This window comes from Lupinus angustifolius, chromosome LG08, assembly GCF_001865875.1.
Source record: "Lupinus angustifolius cultivar Tanjil chromosome LG08, LupAngTanjil_v1.0, whole genome shotgun sequence".
Lineage (NCBI taxonomy): Eukaryota > Viridiplantae > Streptophyta > Magnoliopsida > Fabales > Fabaceae > Lupinus > Lupinus angustifolius.
The window spans coordinates 10,897,607-10,916,865 of record NC_032016.1 but is presented as its reverse complement, the minus strand read 5'-3'; the positions used below and the strand labels follow the sequence as shown (position 1 = coordinate 10,916,865).

The window sequence follows — 19,259 nt, the reverse complement described above, 5'->3', positions numbered from 1 at the left end:
AGTGTTTTAATTACACTCATCATCCATTTTTGTTTAAAATATTATATTTGTTTATTTCTTATGCAGAAGTAGTTACTAATATATTATATAAAAAAAAGATAAATAGTTTATATAATTTTACTAAAACTCAAGAGTGTGGGTCTAATTTACTTTTTAAAATAGCTTATAAGAGCATAAGCATGGTTATTGAAGACAAAAATATTAACCTTCCATTGATATAGAACAACACAAGACAAAATCTGATACAACATATCTTTGTTCGTCCGAGTAAATCAGAATGACACTTAGACAAATATGAATTATTACACAACCCAAAATGTCATTAAGGTAAAAGATATCCACACATAATATACATACATGTTCATGATATTATAAAGTTTATACTAACACCCTTCAATTTGATTAATTGGAAGAAAAAAAATGTTGGTAATATTTCTATCCTCCATGGAAAATGCAGCATCAAGCTCAATGGCCTAGATTAAATCATAATAGCATAGTAGCTGCTTCAAAGCAAGATATTACAAATTTTTTGCAATGATCAGAACCTTAACTTCATAGATTAATATTAAGTCTGATAAAATGATATATTACCTGATAGAAAATATTCAAAACAAATTTGTTAACAAACTTAACATATATTACATGAAGCTAATAATTGTTTTCTAAAACATATAAATATTTATAGCACATTTTTGTTCCATCATTTCATACTTCATGCACCAGAACTATACTATTTGCATTCATTTATTTCACACTATTTACATGTTCCTATAAAATATCAAACAAACTGCATGAAACATAATCAATGAACTAATTCATAATCTTTATACTTGTGAGCATTTCAATTTACAGTTAACGATGCATCGTTCAAATACGAAAAACCAAGCCTTAATTGCACTAGGTGATATATGTTTACGGATTTAAAAGTGGAAACCTTGTATCAAATTCTTTATCCAGTTTTAAACACTATAATTTTCAGCAAGCATGGTTAATATAAAATCAATAAGATGTTGGATACTTAGGTAAGTACTAACTATAATTTCATGAACATGGGTGGAGTTCTACTTCTTAAGGGGGGGAAATAAACAAGAGAGAAAGTTATGATTTTTCGGATAGACGAAAAATACCTGAGAATCATTGACATCTTACTCCTTCTCGGATGCGTCTTCTGAATCAGACAAAGGTAACAGGGTGCAGATCCCCAGCATGTGACCGTTAAGGCATACAAAATACTCGATACAATCTTCATAGGAACCCAACCTGCAGCTAGCACTCTGCGGGATCATGTTCGCCTGCAGCATGCTCCACAGCTTTGCCTTACAATAAGGGCAAACCTCTTTCGGATGGAGCTTGGCGCCTTTGTTAATAAGCATCCTCCGAACATTTGTTGTCGCAAACGACTTGAAGATTCCACGGAAGAATCCTAAATCTCCTTCCTCACTTTGGTCAAGATGCTCACAAGGATCAGAAACATATAAAACATCAGTTCTGCATTGTGGCAAAAGAAAGCTCTTCCCCGATGTTCTAGAAAATCGAGTCCGATAAACAAAGTGACCAGGGACCTGAACGTTATTGAACAAGCCACCTTTCTTGCATCCTGAACAGTATATGAGCAGCTTCCCTAAGGCCCTCCAGTTCCCATCAACGCTGTGACTCCCGCTAGATTGAAGATCGAGCATCATCTTAGGAGCTCTTGTTCGACAAAACTCTTTCCATAAAAGTCGTTTCGCAAGATCATCAAACCATTTGCACGCACAGGACAGTGTAGCAATTAACTTGGGGTTCCAATTCAGATGGTTAAACACCAAGAATAGCACGAGTTCGCTTAAATGCCCCGTAGTACATCGACAGCTAGATGAGTGTATGCATCGGTACTGCTTTGTCAGAATCATTTTCTTTACCTTGCAAAACACAAAATAATTATATTTTTATAGCAATTTTCAACTTTTATAGGGTATTCATATACTTGACAAATCCTAAAAACCAGATTTCTTAATTACTTCAGGGGAATCACCAAACATCAACTGATGAGTTAACTAAACCATACAACAACAATCAAGTCTTAATCTCACTAGGTGGGGTCGGTTATATAGATCGAATGACGTCATAATGCTTTATCGTAAATCATGTTCATCGACAAAGCATTATCTCTAAATAAAAAAAAATCTTAATCGTTCCGCCTATGGTTTTTATTGGCTTCCCTCTTCCTCTAGGAATTATACTAACCTCCATTTGATATACTATCCTTACGAAGCTTCAACCAGTCTCCTCCATGCATGACCAAACCACCTACGACGCGATTCTATCATCTTCTCTACATTATGAGCTATTCCGACTTTCTCCCTTATGCATCCATTTATAATAATATCTTGTCTAGTGTGTTCACTCATCCAACACAACATTCTCGTCTATGCTACGTGAGCTTTATTCTCTTGTTGATGTTTTACCACCCAACATTCATCAGTTCTATCTTCAAGTTGAAAATGAAGGATGCACATTTCTAAAGGTCTATAGTTCCAAATACTTAGACTGGAAAATAACTAAATTGCTTGAGTGTTATACAATTAGCATACATTTATTAATACACATAAAAGAATACACAATTTGTATTTACAAGAACAATAGCCATGAACCATAACTCTAATATTTCCTATGAACAAGAGCTTTCTAAGACACATGGTGCCCTCACTTCAACACTAAGCGTCTGTTTGCGAGGGATTTTGGAGGGGAAGGAAGAGAAAGGGAAGCATTGGGAGTCATCTCACAAGTGTATTTCATGGCTCCCAAGTCTTCCATTTCCCTTCTTTCCCCTTCAAAATCCAACTCGCAAACAGATCCTTAAGGATGCACAGATCGAAGATCCAGGCTTAAAGTGGTCAATAACATAAAAAAAAAGCATCTATAAGTTCAAAAGTAAAAAACTTCACAAAATCTACTCCTCATCTATAAGGTGATCAATACATAAAGAAGAGACTTAAGCATAGTATAAAAAGCTCAACATTCTGAGGAACATGAAAATCAACATTTTTTATTCATTTTCCAACAATTTAATCTCCAACAGCCACAGTAAAAAAAACAAAGTTCTAGAAGCCTCATTGCATCAAACATAGCACATAAACTAGTAAACATGAATTCCTTGATACAAATAACCAAAGTGACCCTTCACTAGATTTCACAAAATATCCACTCAACAAATAAAATTCACCCAAAAAACCTCCTAAATTAAAAAATAAAAATCAAATCCTAACTATAAAAAGAAAAATGGATCACAGTAACTTGAAATTAGATAAAACAAAAAACAAACAAACCCAGATTGTCTCTTATTATCAGCTTATGGAACCAACTTTGGGCATAATCCACAAACCCTAGAAAAATAAAAACTCATCAAAACATGCAATTGTATAAAAACAAGGAAAAGGGTAACTGAGAAAACATCAAATTCAACAACTAAAAAGGAAAAAGCAAGAAACTTGTTGCAAGAAAATAATCTGGTAATTTTCACCTCTCAGCAGGGGCAATTTGGTCAAAGAATATAGCAAAGAACACACACTGAGAGCATCAATGTCAGCAAAATACAGAGAGAATAAGGCTTGTGTAACAGAAAATGTAATATATTTGAAGACAAAAGCATAGAATCATAGCTTCAGTGAACAAATTTCTGTGAAGGACAAACCATAAGGTGACACGTTTCTATGATGTCATGTTTGTTCATGTGGAAGTGGAAGGTCATTTTTGTAAAATTGTTCATTGTTTTTAGTGTTCCTTTTTTATGAAAGGAATTGTTCCTTAAAAATATCAAAAATATCTTTGTGAAGATTTTTCATTCAATCAACTTCAGTTTATAATCTCACATTGGTAGTTTCTGTTTCCAAAGGCTCTAGCTCCATTCACATTCCCATAGGATATATAACACAAAATATGGGACAGCAGATGTGTATCCTTTATTTTTCAACCAAGTTGTTTTTCTCCTAACATAAATTAGTATTTTATATTATTATGGATAATGTTATTGGTTAAAAACATGAAGACAGAATCCTTTTAGGACAGAGGTTCATTTTCTCCTCCCATTCGGGATTGGTTTAGTGTTATAAAGTTTCACTATATACCCGGACAAACCAAAAGTTAAATGTTAAATTGTTAAAATACACACTTCTTAGTAGGGATACTTGATAGTACAAAAAACATTAACTAAATTCTCTTTTTCATTTATAAAAATAGACATTTTTTGTTGGACCGTCCACGATTAGAGAGTCTCCAACTATTAGGGAGTTCAATTATTATCGAGTATGAGAAGAGCGTAGAGTTAAACACCATAACACTAATGAAATAATTTCATAGGTATTTTTCGCTGACTTCCTTTTATATCTATATAAGGTCAAACTTTTTTACCCATTTCAACTTTTTTCTGTTACATTTGCACTTTCTCTACTTATTTTTCACATATTTCATTATTCAAGTAACAAATACACAGAATTATCATTACATAGAGAATATGCAACTTGATGATAAATATTGTGGAAGGGTCATTATAAAGTTTTGCTCTAATTCAAAAAGCTATAATTTTTTTGTATAAGTGTTTAATCTATATAACTATCATATATAAATCTGTTGTCCCAGTTTTTGTACCACTCTATGTACCACTAATTCTCATTGGTTGAAAAAATATTTAATTTAAAATTATAATTATTAAATATTTTTCTGACCAATCATAACTCCTAGCACATGTTGCAGTACACAATAATGTGACAAAATTAGAGCTTAGGTTTGCTAAAAATATAGTGACAATAGATTAGCTTTCACTATATGGTGATATTGCAGATATGTGATATAATTTGTGTAAAAGTGTGTACATAGACTGATTTATTGATACTATACCTACTTAAAAGGTTGCAAATGCATTGGTGAATTGGGTAAAAACCAACCAAGGAAATTCCAAAGAAGTAGTCAAAAGTTGAAGGAGATATTGAAAAGTGACTAGACAATGTGCCAATTACTCAGAATCAGAAAAGAAGCAAATGAATTAGAATAGTGGCAGGCACAAAAAAAAGTATAAAATGGAGACATAAATGTAGAATAAAGTAGCTTAAGGATGGTGACTAATAAAGCTTTATATCATGCTCAACTAGTCCAATGTAATGCAAGAAACATAATAATATTTTAACTTTGGGCAATAGCAATGGTCATGAGAAGAACGAATAAAGATCATTTCCGATAATGGAGAGGTTATGATCCTCTCTCGTAAATGGGAAGGGGAGTGCATAAAAAATAAAGGGGTGAAGTTTTATGATGTGACAGTTTTATCCTTTAGATTTTAGATAGAATGTTTTACTTTTAAATATAAATGTAAAATCAATAACCTATCTCTCCAAATAATGTCACTTTTTATTTATGACTTAGAAGCATATACCAATCTATAAAGGGTAGACATATGCTATCCCAAAATAATGTATCACTTCATGTGTCGTTGCTTGTGATTGTTCAGAAAAATAATTAATTATTAAAATTTTATGACTTAAATGTATTTTTTCAACCAATCATAACTACTGACACATTGAGTGACACACATTATGGGACAAAAGATGTGTTTCCATCTATAAAATGTTTCAATTTTCCAAATATGTTAGGATTGCATAGGCATGGAAAATGCTTAAATTTTGGCAACAATTTGTTAATTTGTATATGGTAAGAGAAATGATAGAGTTGATAGATATTGTTAATTTGTAAGTATATTATTGGTTATGTTTTATATCTAATTACATTATAGAGTAGAGATGAAGCAAACTTATAGTCGTATACAGCTTCGCGATCTCAAGTGATGATTTCCGTGACGACCCAATCCAGACTCGGGTATGAGAAGTACAAGATGAGAAATGATGGGAGAGCAAACAGAATTGTAATAACTATGTACAGAGCCAAAATGGTTGCACTGGCTGGTATTGCATATAAGACTAATGATACAATTTTTACAAAGGTGTGCCAACAACAAAAGTCTCTTCATCGGAAAATTCTGATGCAGAATGAACTGAACCAACTTGGTATTCATTCGAAACTCGACTTATTATTTAGCTCGACATAAATACAGTAATAAACATGTAAACAGAGGAACTTCATATCCATACCAGAATGGCTATTATGCATGCTAAAATCTCATAGATGGCACAGCATTCAGTAATTTTTTAATTTATGAAAACAGCTTAAGACCTTCTAACAAGCTCTTTTTCAGCTTATTTCAATAAGCTTGTCAAAGATGTTTATGAGAATAAGTTTCCTTTTAGCTTTATTTCAGAAAAAGATTATTGCATAAGCACTTAATTAAGTTGTTTACCCATACACCCTAAAGCAACTTATATCAGAACATTGCATTGTTGTGAGAAATAAGACGCTTAATATGAATATTTAATCTTATTTGAACACTCAAGATTAAAATATACATGAATATAACTATCATGCGACAAATAACTCAACTTTCAGGAAATTTGAATGTGGAAACTAAAGTGGTCAATTTTAAACGAAAATGAATTGCAAATTGTAACCTCGCAAATTTTGAATTGGAAAATAAAAATAATTAGAAACGAAGAAAGTGGAAAGAAATGAGATGGAATTTGAAGAAGAGGATGATACCTATTTACGCAAATGAGAAAATGCTTCTATTTTTATTTTATTAAGACAAAATGTTCTATTACCCACCAAAATATATTTTTACATAATCAACTCACTTTATTTCATATTTATGCACTATCAATTACAAATTTGTATTACTTATATTTGAAAATTAACCATAATTGAATATAAATCATGATTTATATAATGATAATATAAAAACATTTTGAGTACATATATTTTTGTACAAATTATACCTGAGAAATTTTGCTTCATTTAATTAGGTGATTCAAAAAATGTAATGTCATTAAATATATAAAAACATAATGTCATTAAATAAAAAATTTATAATCATGAAACTAACACTCAAATTTAAAGGAATGGCAAAAGGATGAAAAACTACATCCTTACATTCCTCCTTTAAAATGGATAAGGAAGACTAAGGATATAAGCGACTCCAGTTTAAATCATGGAACCAATGAGACTGAATTAAATCACAAAATATCATTCGATTTGATTTCAAATTCAATTTGAGTTTTTTTGTTAAGGAACGATTTAAGTTCGTTTGATTCATGATTTTCGAAATTTAGTAACTATTCAAACTAAATTGTATCACATATTAAAAAATAAATACTTTAGAATAATGTTGTAATGTTGTTTGACTTTTTCAACTAAATTTATTGTATAAATGACCAATTTTGTATGAATTGTAATATTATATATGTTACTACTTAGTAAATTGTTGTATATGTGTGACTTTCCTAGTGTCTTGATAATTTGGAACATATTTTTTAACTTTAAGTGATATTGTGTTTGAAACTAACATATAGTATAATGTTATATAAGTTATTGTTAAATATTATATTAATTGTTATATATGTTGATAAGTGTGAGTTATATTGTTATATATGTTATTAGTTGATATATACGTGTTACTAAGTTGTTATATAGATTATTAATTGTGAATTATACTCTTATGTATATTACTATTGTAGATTGCAATGTTATATATACATGACCATTGATTTTCTTCTTCCTAAATTACATAATTTTTATATATGTTACTAGCAAACAATTATGAGTTTTAAAATGTTTATTTTTATATTTATGATTTACATTTTCTAATAAAAATAATAATATTTTTTTTCCATTTATGGACAAAAATGTCCTATGAAATACATTTGGAACTTCCAAGGATTTTCGGGAAAAAGAAGAAGATGAAAATCGTGAAATTAAACCGAGTTATTTATGATTGGTTCGGTTTTTTTATTAAATTTGATAGTTAATTAAGATGAATTAAACCTTGTTTTTGTGATTGATTCGGTCATAGAATTGTATAAAAAACCGAACTAAACTTTTACACTAATAGGAAAGACGAAATAATATAAGAAAGGGTACCATAAGCAACAAATTCGTCAATGATAAACATGCATTAACCATCGGGAGGAAAGTACCAAAGCAATGTAAGATGAAAACTCGTCACAGTCATGGGAATAAGACTCTAACTCAAAGAGAATAATGACAATTATTGCCAAAGATGAATATTATGGATATTTCTCATTATTTGATCAAGACATGAGAAACCTTATTTATAATACATGAATATATAACAAATTTATTTAACTAACTAATTAACAAACTAATAAATATATATTGTAAAACAATTCAACATATATAAAATGTATAAAATATGATAGTTTTGTTCTCCGATAACAATTCATCAAATCTGGATACTAAGGATAGAGGATTAGTTTAAGATGACACAGTGTTAGCTTTAGCCTCCTTTTGACATTATTTATGTTTGGGAATGAAATATCTCCTTATGCCAGTAAAATCATGACACATGTCACATTTTTACTGACTAAAGGAGATAAATTATCTCCTAATACGAAGAGATACATTATTCTCTTTATCTTTACGTTTTATTCCATGTACCGTAGATAGCCACAATTCAAGTCAAGTTTACCCATATTACTACAACCTAATATATTTCACATTTCTTATAAAAAAATTAATACGGTATGAGCTTATCCAACCCCAACCTTAAATTAACATATCTTAAATTAGATTATAATGAATATTGAAAAATTATTATATCTTATATTTGTTATGGTATCTTAGAATATTATTATATCTTACATTGTTAGGGTATATTAGAATATCTCTTAAGATGAAAATTATCTTATTTTATGGTTTTTTTCTTATTTAATTAGGAGTCTACTATTAGAATAAATAAGGATTTATATTAAGTATTTTGAATAAAAAAATAGTCACAATATCAACATTTCATCATTCATAATAATATTAATGTAATTTACTATTTTGATCATTTATTTTCTTCTTCCATACATCATCCTTATGATTTCAACAAATATTGGTCCAATTATCTTTTTTGAACTTAAAATTGGTCATAAACCTAATTTAAATATAATGCATATTCATTTTATAAAATATTTCTATTATTTAAAATTTTTATTTCTATATTTTACCTTTACTATCAAGAATTATTTACAATTTAATTTTCATTGCAAATATGAGGGTTAAAAGAGCTCATCATAATTTCTGACTTACCATGGTAGTTTTTAGAAAATAAACAAACCAATAAATATTGCACATAAAATCTCATTATTAATTCTAAATGTCACTTATGAAGAGGTTTTACATCATATTGATACCAATTTGAGATGTGAGCATGACATTTATATCTTTTATTTTCTTAAATGAAATATAAAAATTAAATATTTAATACAAAAAACAGTCAACAAACACAAAATATTATCAATAATGCATAAATTTAATCTAGTCAAATTATAAGACTAATCCATTAATTTTTTAGTTCAAAATTCAATTTAGAGAAAACTCTATAAAAATACCTAAATTTTATGTATTTTATAATTAACTATTTTTTCTTCTTTTAATTATCTTTTAAACTTTAATTGTTGGTGAAAGTAATTAATGTATAAAGATAATGTTAAATTAGTAATATTGAAAAATTATCATGTATTTTTTTAATTTAAATCCTAGTCTTAGATCTCTTTAACTCTCAAATCCGCATCTTCTTAATCAATTTTATATTTTGAATGACTTTTTGTTTGGAATATCAATGCTGATTATACACTGCTATTATTTGAGTATGATTGCAATGGTTTCCTTGTTTTAGAAAGACTTATGTGGAGACGAAACTATATAGAGACAACCAATAAGATTATGATAACACATTAATATTTTAATTCTAATTAAATTAAATTTTAAATGATAGCATCAAAAACCATAAAAGACATTATCTCCAAATGTGACATGTTAAATGTGTCTCCATAGAAATTTTTCTCTCATTATTCATATACTAATAATTTGATAATATATTAAGAGTACATATTTCACAAACTTATAAAGTTTAAGACGTAATTTGGCAATAAATATTCGATGTCCGAAATTCAAACCCATACGTCAATAAAAATATAACATGTCAATTAAAAATATATTAAGAGTGAGATATAATCTTATTCCTAATTATCTATTTATCAAGAATTGGTGATATTGTTTGTGATATAAATATATTCTTAAATTATATATATATATAAGAATTGTTCGAAACCGATTGAAGAAAGTGAATACTAATTTCCATTATTTATTCCCAAATCAGATCCTTCTCTTTCATTCTTCATTCTTCAATCTTTGAAACCATGTCTTCTTCAAGACCCCAACGAACTCCACAAGAAGTTGAAGACATAATCATCAGAAAAATCTTCCTCGTTTCAATCACTCCTCTTCCAATCCCTAACCCCGATCCTCGATTACTTTACTTGGAATTAACCGCTGCTGAAATTCTCAGCGAAGGTCACAATCTCATTCTCTCTCGCGATTTCATGGAAAGGGTTTTAATCGATCGAATCTCCGGTGATTTCTCCACCACCACCACCACCGCCGCCGCTGAATCCACCTTCCACTACCTCCTTGGTTGTTACAACCGTGCTCATGATGAATCGAAGAAAATCGTTAACATGAGAGATAAGAATATTAGGTCAGAGATGGAGGTTGTGGTGAAACAGGCGAAGAGACTTTGTGTTTCGTATTGTAGGATTCATTTGGCTAATCCTGAACTGTTTCCGAGCGGGAATTCGAGTTCAGGAGGTGGTGGTGGTTCGCCGTTGTTGCCGCTGATTTTTGCCGAGGTTGGTGGTGGGAGCATTGATGGATTTGGTACTGGTGGAGGAGTGAAGGCTCCGCCTGGGTTTTTGGAAGAGTTTTTTAGGGAATCGGATTTCGATAGCTTGGACCCGATTTTGAAAGGGTTGTATGAGGAGTTGAGAGGGAGTGTGATGAAGGTTTCAGCTCTTGGGAATTTCCAAGATTCTTTGAGGGCTTTGATTTATTTGGTTAGGTTTCCAATTGGCGCAAAATCGCTTGTTAGCCATGATTGGTGGATTCCTAAAGGGGTTTATATGAATGGGCGTGCCATTGAGGTTACAAGCATCTTGGGACCCTTTTTTCACATCAGTGCCCTTCCTGATCAGACCATTTTCAAGAGCCAGCCTGACATAGGGTGAGACAAAAAATTTGGTTTATTTTGTTTGAAGCTCAATTTTTTATGATCTTTTAGCATTACTTTTCTCGTGTTTGAATTGGTGAGGGACTAAAGGATAATATTGTACTAGGTATTCTACCAAAAATATATTGTACTAGGTCTGATTACTTTCCTTTTAGTGAAGTTGGTTCAACCATGTGAATTAGTTGTGCAAACTTGCTTGGTTAGGATTAGGCAATTAGCTTATCTTGTGTTCAAAATATCTTATAAGTTATAACCAATGTAAGATGGCCCAAGTGGCAAGTAGCTCAGTTTCCCTCTGTGCAGAGTGTCGGGGTCGAGCCTTGTGGAAGTCAAAAATAGGCATTGGGAGGGCTTTGCCCCCTTAAATGAGTCTTCCCAGATTGACTCAAAGTAGTCGCAGTCCAATGTGGTTTTTGGATACTGAGGGCTCCTGACAAATACTTTCATTGGAGCTTAAAACAACTTCTTGAAGCCTTTGGACTTTCTATTTTTTTAGATGTGAGCGGGGATTCTTATTTTGTGTCTTTTCTGCTTTTGTGTTTTTAGCTTATCATAGGACCTGAATGAGGATAAGCAGAATGTTATATACCCATGTAGGGCATAGTATCTGTTTTAAAAGGAGCAAGAGTAGGGATTTAGTCCAAATGCTGTGGATAACCAGTTTTACAGAGCAGCTGGAGTAGTTACTTGGCGGCCATCATAGTATAAGACAGTTAGAAAGAGTAAGGGGAGGGGATTGATTGTATTGGAAGGGAGAGGGAAGGAAAGGGGGAGTTCTAGGTCTTTCTAATACCTGGAGTAGAAAGGGAGAGCTCTGTAATCAATGTTCTACACTTGTAATCACAGTGTCCATATCAATGAAAACCCTATTTCTCGTTCAACCTGGCCCAGTTCTATAACAGTACTGACTCCCTACTCGTACTTAGGGAAAACATTTTAAAAATCAGTTACCTTAATATTTGATTTACCAGTGTATCATATTCAATTATAGTTTTGTTTCTTTTATTATTACCATGCTAAGTTGCCTTATTTGATTATCTTGTATATTTACCAACTGGCTTCCTTGGATAAAGAACTATTCTCCGTCCCAAAAGGTTGTCAACTTTTGAATAGTTTTCTTTACATTCTTTCACCATCTTCTTGAGATGGAGGGATTATACGTTAGCTAACTGTTATTGTAAGCAACAAGGTCATTAACCAGTGTTTATGTTAGCACACCCTATATTCTTTGCTTCCACCTTGTTAGACTCAATAGGTTGTAGGACGGCTTACTTGTTCTTTGCTTTTTGCTTTGTGCATTACAAACTTGCATCCATTCTTCCTTTTTTTGTTGCTTTGTACTTGCAACCATATATTCTAGCTTTCACTCCTCAATGATTGTTTGGCTGTTGAAGTCTGTATATTTATTCCGCGAACCATATTGGAGGCTTTATTTGGATGGTATATTTTAGTGTACTGTTGAATTGGGTTTCTCTTTTGACAATTTTTTTCTTTCTTTTAACATTCAGGCAGCAGTGCTTTTCTGATGCATCTACTCGACGGCCAGCTGATTTGTTATCTTCATTCTCCACAATCAAAACTGTTATGAATAGCTTATATGATGGCCTAGCTGAAGTTCTCCTCACCCTCCTTAAAAGTACAGATACTCGTGAAAGTGCACTTGAGTTTCTTGCGGCAGTGATCAATATAAATGCTTCTAGGGCTCATATACAGGTAGATTTCTTCCTTATCTTCCACTTTTTTTCTAAAGTTGAAGCATGGTAAAAATAAGATAGTTCTATTCAATAGCTTCTATTTTATTCTATTTACTTACTTACTATTTGGAATTCCTCTTTGTATTCATGCTAATGTATATGTTTTAACTTACACCTTTTATTCTTTCAAAACAGGTTGATCCTATAGCTTGTGCGAGTTCGGGCATGTTTGTAAATCTCAGTGCTGTCATGCTTCGTCTCTGTGAGCCATTTTTAAATGCAAATTTATCTAAAAGGGATAAAATTGATGCAAAATATGTACACCACTCAAACCGTTTGAAGCTAAGGTGATGGCTTTGTATAGGAAATATTTAATTCCTCATAGAATTTTCATGTATCACTGTATATCTAACTTATGGTTATGATTCTATTTTAGTGAGTTGACTGCTCTTCATGCATCATCAGAAGAAATTACTGAGTGGCTTAATAGTAATAAACCAGCTAAGGCTGGGGGAATCAATCAATCTAGTGATGGTCAAAAACGCTTGCAACAATCACAAGAAGCCACTAGTTCTGGTAGTAATAATGCTTCTGAGGTTTCAAATGAAAATGCTGCACATGGTGAAAGGACGAAATATACATTTATTTGTGAATGCTTCTTTATGACCGCAAGAGTGCTCAACTTAGGCCTTTTAAAAGCGTTTTCAGACTTCAAACACTTAGCTCAGGTAACATGTCTCATATTTATGTCTCTTATCTGCTTGGAACTGTAATGCTTTTAATGATTTCTTCTAAGTCATGTAAAATATAAACTCTGGAATCATTTTATCCAGGATATTTCAAGGTCTGAAGATGCTCTTTCCACTCTTAAAGCCATGCGGGAGCAGTCACCATCTCCTCAGTTGGAATTGGATATATCTCGGCTTGAGAAAGAAATGGAGTTGTATTCGCAGGAAAAGCTTTGCTATGAAGCTCAGATATTAAGGGTAGGTCTTATGCCGCTCCCTACTTTTTTGAGTTCTTTGTTATCTATATAAGCATGTGCACATGAGTAATATGCATGAATATGGAATAATTTGCTTCTCTTCTTCCTATTTCTCATGTAGACGTAGTGTATTTTTTGAGACACAGGGTTTTGATAAAATCAATAAACTCAAATAGCTGTATAGCTTCTGTAGAAAAAGTAGATTACAGTGTTTTTGTATATAATGTATCACATCTATATTTTGTACACAGACCTCTGCTATAAATAAGTATGTTGTACTGTGTTATTCAATTATTGATTCAATGAAAAGTATTCTCTCTCTTTCTAGTGAGTTGCTTGGGGGAGATTTCTCCTCATTTCTGCTGTGTCCAGTAACTGTTTGGTTGCGACTTCTCTCTTCCATCCATCTAGAAAAATAGATTAAACTGATCTGTGGCTTCACATTATTTTTCTTAGGATAACACTTTCATTCAGAATGCACTTTCCTTCTATCGCTTGATGATTGTTTGGTTGGCTGGCTTGGTTGATGGGTTTAAGATGCCCTTACCACCAACGTGCCCAATGACATTTGCCACCATGCCTGAGCATTTTGTAGAAGATGCCATGGAACTTTTGATATTTGCTTCCCGGATTCCAAAGGCCTTAGATGGAGTCGTGCTGGTATACTTCACCTCACTTTACAAAGTGCTTTTCTTGGATTAATCATTTCTTTCCCAAATTCTTCTACTTGTGCAAATTGCAAAATCATTGCATCTTATTTTCTTGTTCTGCAGGATGAGTTTATGAACTTCATAATCATGTTCATGGGCAGCCCTGAATTTGTCAAAAATCCATATCTGAGAGCAAAGATGGTTGAAGTCTTAAATTGCTGGATGCCTCGTAGGAGGTAATTTTTTTGGTTACTATTATTATTATAATTATAATGTAACATGATTGTGAATGAATTGTTCAAGCTAAACTATTTTGTATGTGTGTCCCTGCCCCATTCTTTTTTTGCAGCGGCTCGTCTGCTACAGCTACTCTATTTGAAGGGCACCAGCTTTCTCTGGAGTATCTTGTGAGGAATCTTCTTAAACTTTATGTGGACATTGAGTTCACAGGTTCTCACACACAGGTTAGTCTACATTTCAAGTATATCTCCATGGCAATAACAACAGATTCTTTTCTTAATTAATATAAAAAGTATATTTGAATTGCTTTCAAATCACCTCCTTTTATTATTATTGTGTTGGAACTCAAAATTGAGCATGTTAGTCGTCCTATTTTTTAAATGATGACATTAGATTTTTTTTTTCTTTTGAGAGAACCGGGTCTGACCTAAAGATTTGCATCAAATTTCTACTTACAAAATTTAGAGGGATTGGCTCTTGTAAGAAGGAAACATCATATGGACATTCGGCATGCTCTATCTAAGCTACTCTTAGAATTTCCAAGGGAATTTTTTTACTGTAGATTTCATTTAGGTTAGGGTTCTGTTTTTGGCTTCCCTCTGGTCTCTTCAATGGGTTTCTTTGTTGGCGTTATTTGCACAAGACCAATCTTATAAGTTTTGGCTTTATCTTTTTTGTTTGATTGTGAGGATGGCTTATCCTCCTGTTTTTACTAGCCTTCTCATCTAGTAAAAAAAATGATGTGATAGGGACTGAAACTTAGATATTTTGATAAGGGAGACTTGGTCATAAAATAGAGGCAGTTCTCTGATCACACTCATTCAGAACTGCAGTGGAAAAGAAATTAGAAATAGAAAACCTATACACCAGGAAACACCCACTACCATACCCAATTTTCCAATGATGCATGCTTGCCTCCCCCCTCCTTAGCCCTCTTCTCTTAGGTGGTGTTTGATAGCAGGAATGTTTTTTCACATTGTCGGGAACCTAACATTCCCTCCAAAAGATGGGAATCCAACATTCCTACCTCCTTCACAAATTTAGGTTCGCAGGCATTTATTTCTCTTGTTATCTTTTTTAATCTTCTATCAAACTTGGAATCTCACATTCCTCCTACCAAATGTCACCTTAGCTGATTCTGTCTGCCCTCACAGCTTGCTAGCTGTCCTTGCATAACAGCTTTCTAGACCCTTAATTTCTCTCCCCATGGCCTAAGGGTGTATATGATGACATTAGATGATTGATTTTTTTTTTATATCCTATGTCAGGGCAACTTATGAATTATTTCAAATTCTTTCACCATTTTTTGTAGCTCATAGTATCATGCCCCTTGATTATGGTTTTGATATGTGCTTTACATCCTGTGGGTTTTAGTGATTGAAATCATTCATCTTTCTGTTTCGTTGAGTACAAAAAAACCTATAACTGACTGTCTTAATTGTCATTTGTTTATTGTAGTTCTATGACAAGTTTAATATTCGTCATAATATTGCTGAACTCCTTGAATACCTGTGGCAAGTCCCTAGTCATCGTAATGCTTGGAGACAGGTAATGTATGAAAAACATTTGAGCTTTTTTATCTCACATTGTCAATTATCTCTAATTATTCCTTACCTTAATTTTCTTCCAGATTGCTAAAGAAGAAGAAAAGGGTGTCTATCTGAACTTCTTAAACTTTCTGATTAATGATAGTATTTATCTTCTTGATGAAAGTCTGAACAAAATTCTTGAGCTAAAAGAATTGGAGGCTGAGATGTCTAATACGGCTGAATGGGAGCGGCGGCCAGTTCAAGAGAGGCAGGAGAGGACCCGGTTATTCCATTCTCAAGAAAATGTATCTCTGACTTTATGCTTATCTATCTGTATTTTGTGTTTAAAATTGATTTGCCTAATAAAGCGTATAACACTGGATAATGTTGTAGATTATTCGGATAGATATGAAGTTAGCAAATGAAGATGTCAGCATGCTAGCATTTACTTCAGAGCAGATTACTGTTCCGTTCCTACTTCCTGAGATGGTAATTTCTCTCGTAATTATAATGTTGCTCATAATTTTGCTATACTCCTGATGAGCTTAATCTTATTTTATCACATTCCCAAGGTTGAAAGAGTGGCTAGCATGCTCAATTACTTTCTGCTGCAACTGGTGGGTCCCCAAAGAAAATCACTTAGTCTGAAAGATCCTGAGAAATATGAGTTTCGTCCAAAACATTTGCTGAAACAGGTTGGCATAAACTACTTCGCAATTTTCTTTTTTGGTGACTTCCCTTTATTGTTGAATAACTATGATAGGAAAGGTGATATGTGATTCCTCTGCTATTTGTAAGCTTAAACACTCCTATACTAGGTTGGTCGTAAAACTGTTACAATAAATACTGCTTCACTGGTTGCAGGACTCCAAGGAACTAATAATTTGGACTAGTTCCATTATACGTCACCTAAAGTTCTCATTGACTTTTAGAGATCTAGAGTCATTCCTGAGCCCCTGCCTGTCAGCTTAGGATTTTAGGAAAGTTAGTCCTTAGTAATAATATTAGTGCCTAAATGACCAAGTGGTCTGCTCCCCGTTGTTCACTAAGACTAGGTACTCATTTTGATCTTCCAAAGATACATCATACATGTACACTTTGTGCCTCTAATTTACATTAAAATGGTTCTTCAATGTCAAAATTTGACACTTTGGTCCTAAAATGGTCCACATGATGTCAAATGATGACATTTAAGGGCCATTTTGGTGTATTTATTATTGGAGGATTAAACTAATGACACATCTTTGAAGGAACAAAATGGGTGTTTGTTTACTAATTTACTTCAAATTAATTTTCATGGTAAGGTAAAGTGGGCCCATGCATTGTCCACACTTCCAGGCCAAAAGGAATCTTAGGTGATGGGGCATGTCATACTCATAGATATAAAACCATTTCCGTGCCTCCTAACTTCTTATGCTTGACGGTATGTGATGCAAAGGGTTAAGGTCATATTTTGGTGCCATAAATCTTGTATGAGTATAAGTCAATTGAAATATTGCCAGTCATTCTTTTTAGTAGAACATGGAAATCCTATGCCATCAGATTTAATCATTCCATTAAATTAGTATTTTATTGGGAATCGCTGTTGGTTTATTTAATCCATTTGTTGGAACTTAAAAGTAGAAGGAAGAAGATGAAGGGGGCTTTTGCTATGGTGCAGATTCTGCATTGAATTTAAATTTCTCCATTTAGTTCAATGGCTGTAAGTATTTTGTATGGTAGCATAATGTTCACCAGTCTTTCTTGAAGTAAAAACAGAAGTGAATGAAGCAGATTGTTTGTTTTCTTATTTTATTTTGAAGCATGTCTTTGCTTATTTCCATATAGACTAAGGTTATTAGGAATTTTACTCCCTCGACTTGTTGCAATACTTTTGCTACCAGTTTGTCTCACCATCTAAATGGAGCCTATGTGGAATAGACATTTAGTGGGTGGGTAGAAAGAAACCCCTTAAACATGTTCTCTGTGGAATGAGAAAAAAAAGAAGCTAACTTGCTAATATAAGTCCTATAACTATATTCTACTTTCTTTTTCCATCTACTCCTACTTGGGGGGATTAAGAATTCTTGTATTGATGAACTTATTATGGAAGGTAGATATGAATCATGATGAGTTGTTGTTTGCCCTTGTCTTATATGATAGCTGAACCTTTTAATGATGCTTTGATTTGGTATTGATTTTTGGAAGAGGATGCGAAGAGGTTTGCTCTTCCGACAGACCTCTTTTAAGGGGAGGTGTGGCTAGTACCAATGAAGTTCCACTTCTGAACCTCTTTAACACTATAATCTTGTGTAATCATTTATGTTTACATTACACAAGAAAATTAATAATAATTTTTTCATGATTATGACCGTAAGTTTAAATTGTTCTTCTGAAGATCGTGCACATATATGTTCATCTGGCTAGAGGTGATACAAATTCTATCTTCCCAGCTGCCATCTCAAGGGATGGTCGATCGTACAATGATCAGGTACATTTTCATGATAATGTAATATATTTCAAATTGCTCTCACAATGTTGTCTTCTTGTGCCTGTATTTCAATCATCTGACTTGAAATTTGCTGCAGTTGTTTAATGCCGCAGCAGATGTCCTTCGTAGAATAGGCGAGGATGGGAGAATTATACAGGAATTTATTCAACTTGGTGCTAAAGCAAAAGTTGCAGCTTCAGAGGCCATGGATGCTGAAGCTACTCTGGGAGAAATACCAGATGAATTCCTTGACCCAATTCAAGTATGTTTTATGCCTCTATTTGTGTGTTTGTGACAACAGTCACCAGTGTCTAACATACGATTTACATTACTGCGACACTCATGAATGAGCCTTTTTTTACATTGCAGTACACATTGATGAAGGACCCGGTTATTTTACCTTCTTCGAGGATCACAGTTGATCGTCCTGTCATTCAGAGGCATCTTCTCAGTGATAGTGTATGCCTTTGAACTTTGCTCCAACATGTTTATATGGATAACAGTTGGTTTAGTAGTTTATACTTTTCTATTTGCATTTTTTG

At 32.7% G+C, this 19,259-nt stretch overlaps 2 protein-coding genes and 2 long non-coding RNA genes across 9 annotated transcripts in view; 2 read left to right on the top strand and 2 right to left on the bottom strand.

Annotated features, from left to right (window-relative positions):
* On the bottom strand, positions 271-3,781 carry LOC109354726 (EID1-like F-box protein 2). Of its 6 annotated transcripts, XM_019597413.1 has the most exons (4): positions 3,674-3,781; positions 1,125-1,901; positions 565-586; positions 271-464 (listed from the first exon to the last, which is right to left on the bottom strand). In XM_019597413.1, exons 1-2 carry the CDS (start codon positions 3,746-3,748, stop codon positions 1,146-1,148), a joined length of 831 nt encoding a protein of 276 aa, XP_019452958.1. In that variant the 5' UTR covers positions 3,749-3,781; the 3' UTR covers positions 271-464; positions 565-586; positions 1,125-1,145. The 6 variants fall into 6 exon arrangements, with proteins under 6 accessions (XP_019452958.1, XP_019452959.1, XP_019452963.1 ...); XM_019597414.1 differs by lacking the exon at positions 3,674-3,781 and adding an exon at positions 3,424-3,651 and having other exon boundaries at positions 271-586; XM_019597418.1 differs by lacking the exon at positions 3,674-3,781 and adding an exon at positions 3,503-3,651 and having other exon boundaries at positions 271-586; positions 1,125-1,895.
* On the top strand, positions 1,897-3,307 carry LOC109354729. The gene is made up of 2 exons (XR_002108590.1): positions 1,897-2,417; positions 3,123-3,307. It is a non-coding gene; the product is annotated as an uncharacterized LOC109354729 (long non-coding RNA).
* LOC109354720 (probable ubiquitin conjugation factor E4) overlaps positions 10,197-19,259 on the top strand; it is a 9,437-nt gene continuing 374 nt past the window's right edge. The window contains exons 1-15 of the mRNA XM_019597406.1: positions 10,197-11,143; positions 12,658-12,862; positions 13,039-13,190; positions 13,280-13,571; positions 13,677-13,829; positions 14,285-14,488; positions 14,602-14,714; positions 14,828-14,942; positions 16,177-16,266; positions 16,349-16,552; positions 16,641-16,736; positions 16,820-16,942; positions 18,625-18,717; positions 18,815-18,979; positions 19,087-19,176. Coding sequence (XP_019452951.1) covers positions 10,284-11,143; positions 12,658-12,862; positions 13,039-13,190; positions 13,280-13,571; positions 13,677-13,829; positions 14,285-14,488; positions 14,602-14,714; positions 14,828-14,942; positions 16,177-16,266; positions 16,349-16,552; positions 16,641-16,736; positions 16,820-16,942; positions 18,625-18,717; positions 18,815-18,979; positions 19,087-19,176 — 2,955 coding nt within the window. The 5' untranslated portion in view covers positions 10,197-10,283. The remainder of the gene's footprint in view (positions 11,144-12,657; positions 12,863-13,038; positions 13,191-13,279; positions 13,572-13,676; positions 13,830-14,284; positions 14,489-14,601; positions 14,715-14,827; positions 14,943-16,176; positions 16,267-16,348; positions 16,553-16,640; positions 16,737-16,819; positions 16,943-18,624; positions 18,718-18,814; positions 18,980-19,086; positions 19,177-19,259) is intronic.
* LOC109354724 overlaps positions 16,986-19,259 on the bottom strand; it is a 14,611-nt gene continuing 12,337 nt past the window's right edge. Inside the window, exon 3 of the long non-coding RNA XR_002108589.1 lies at positions 16,986-17,275. This is a non-coding gene — a long non-coding RNA (uncharacterized LOC109354724). The remainder of the gene's footprint in view (positions 17,276-19,259) is intronic.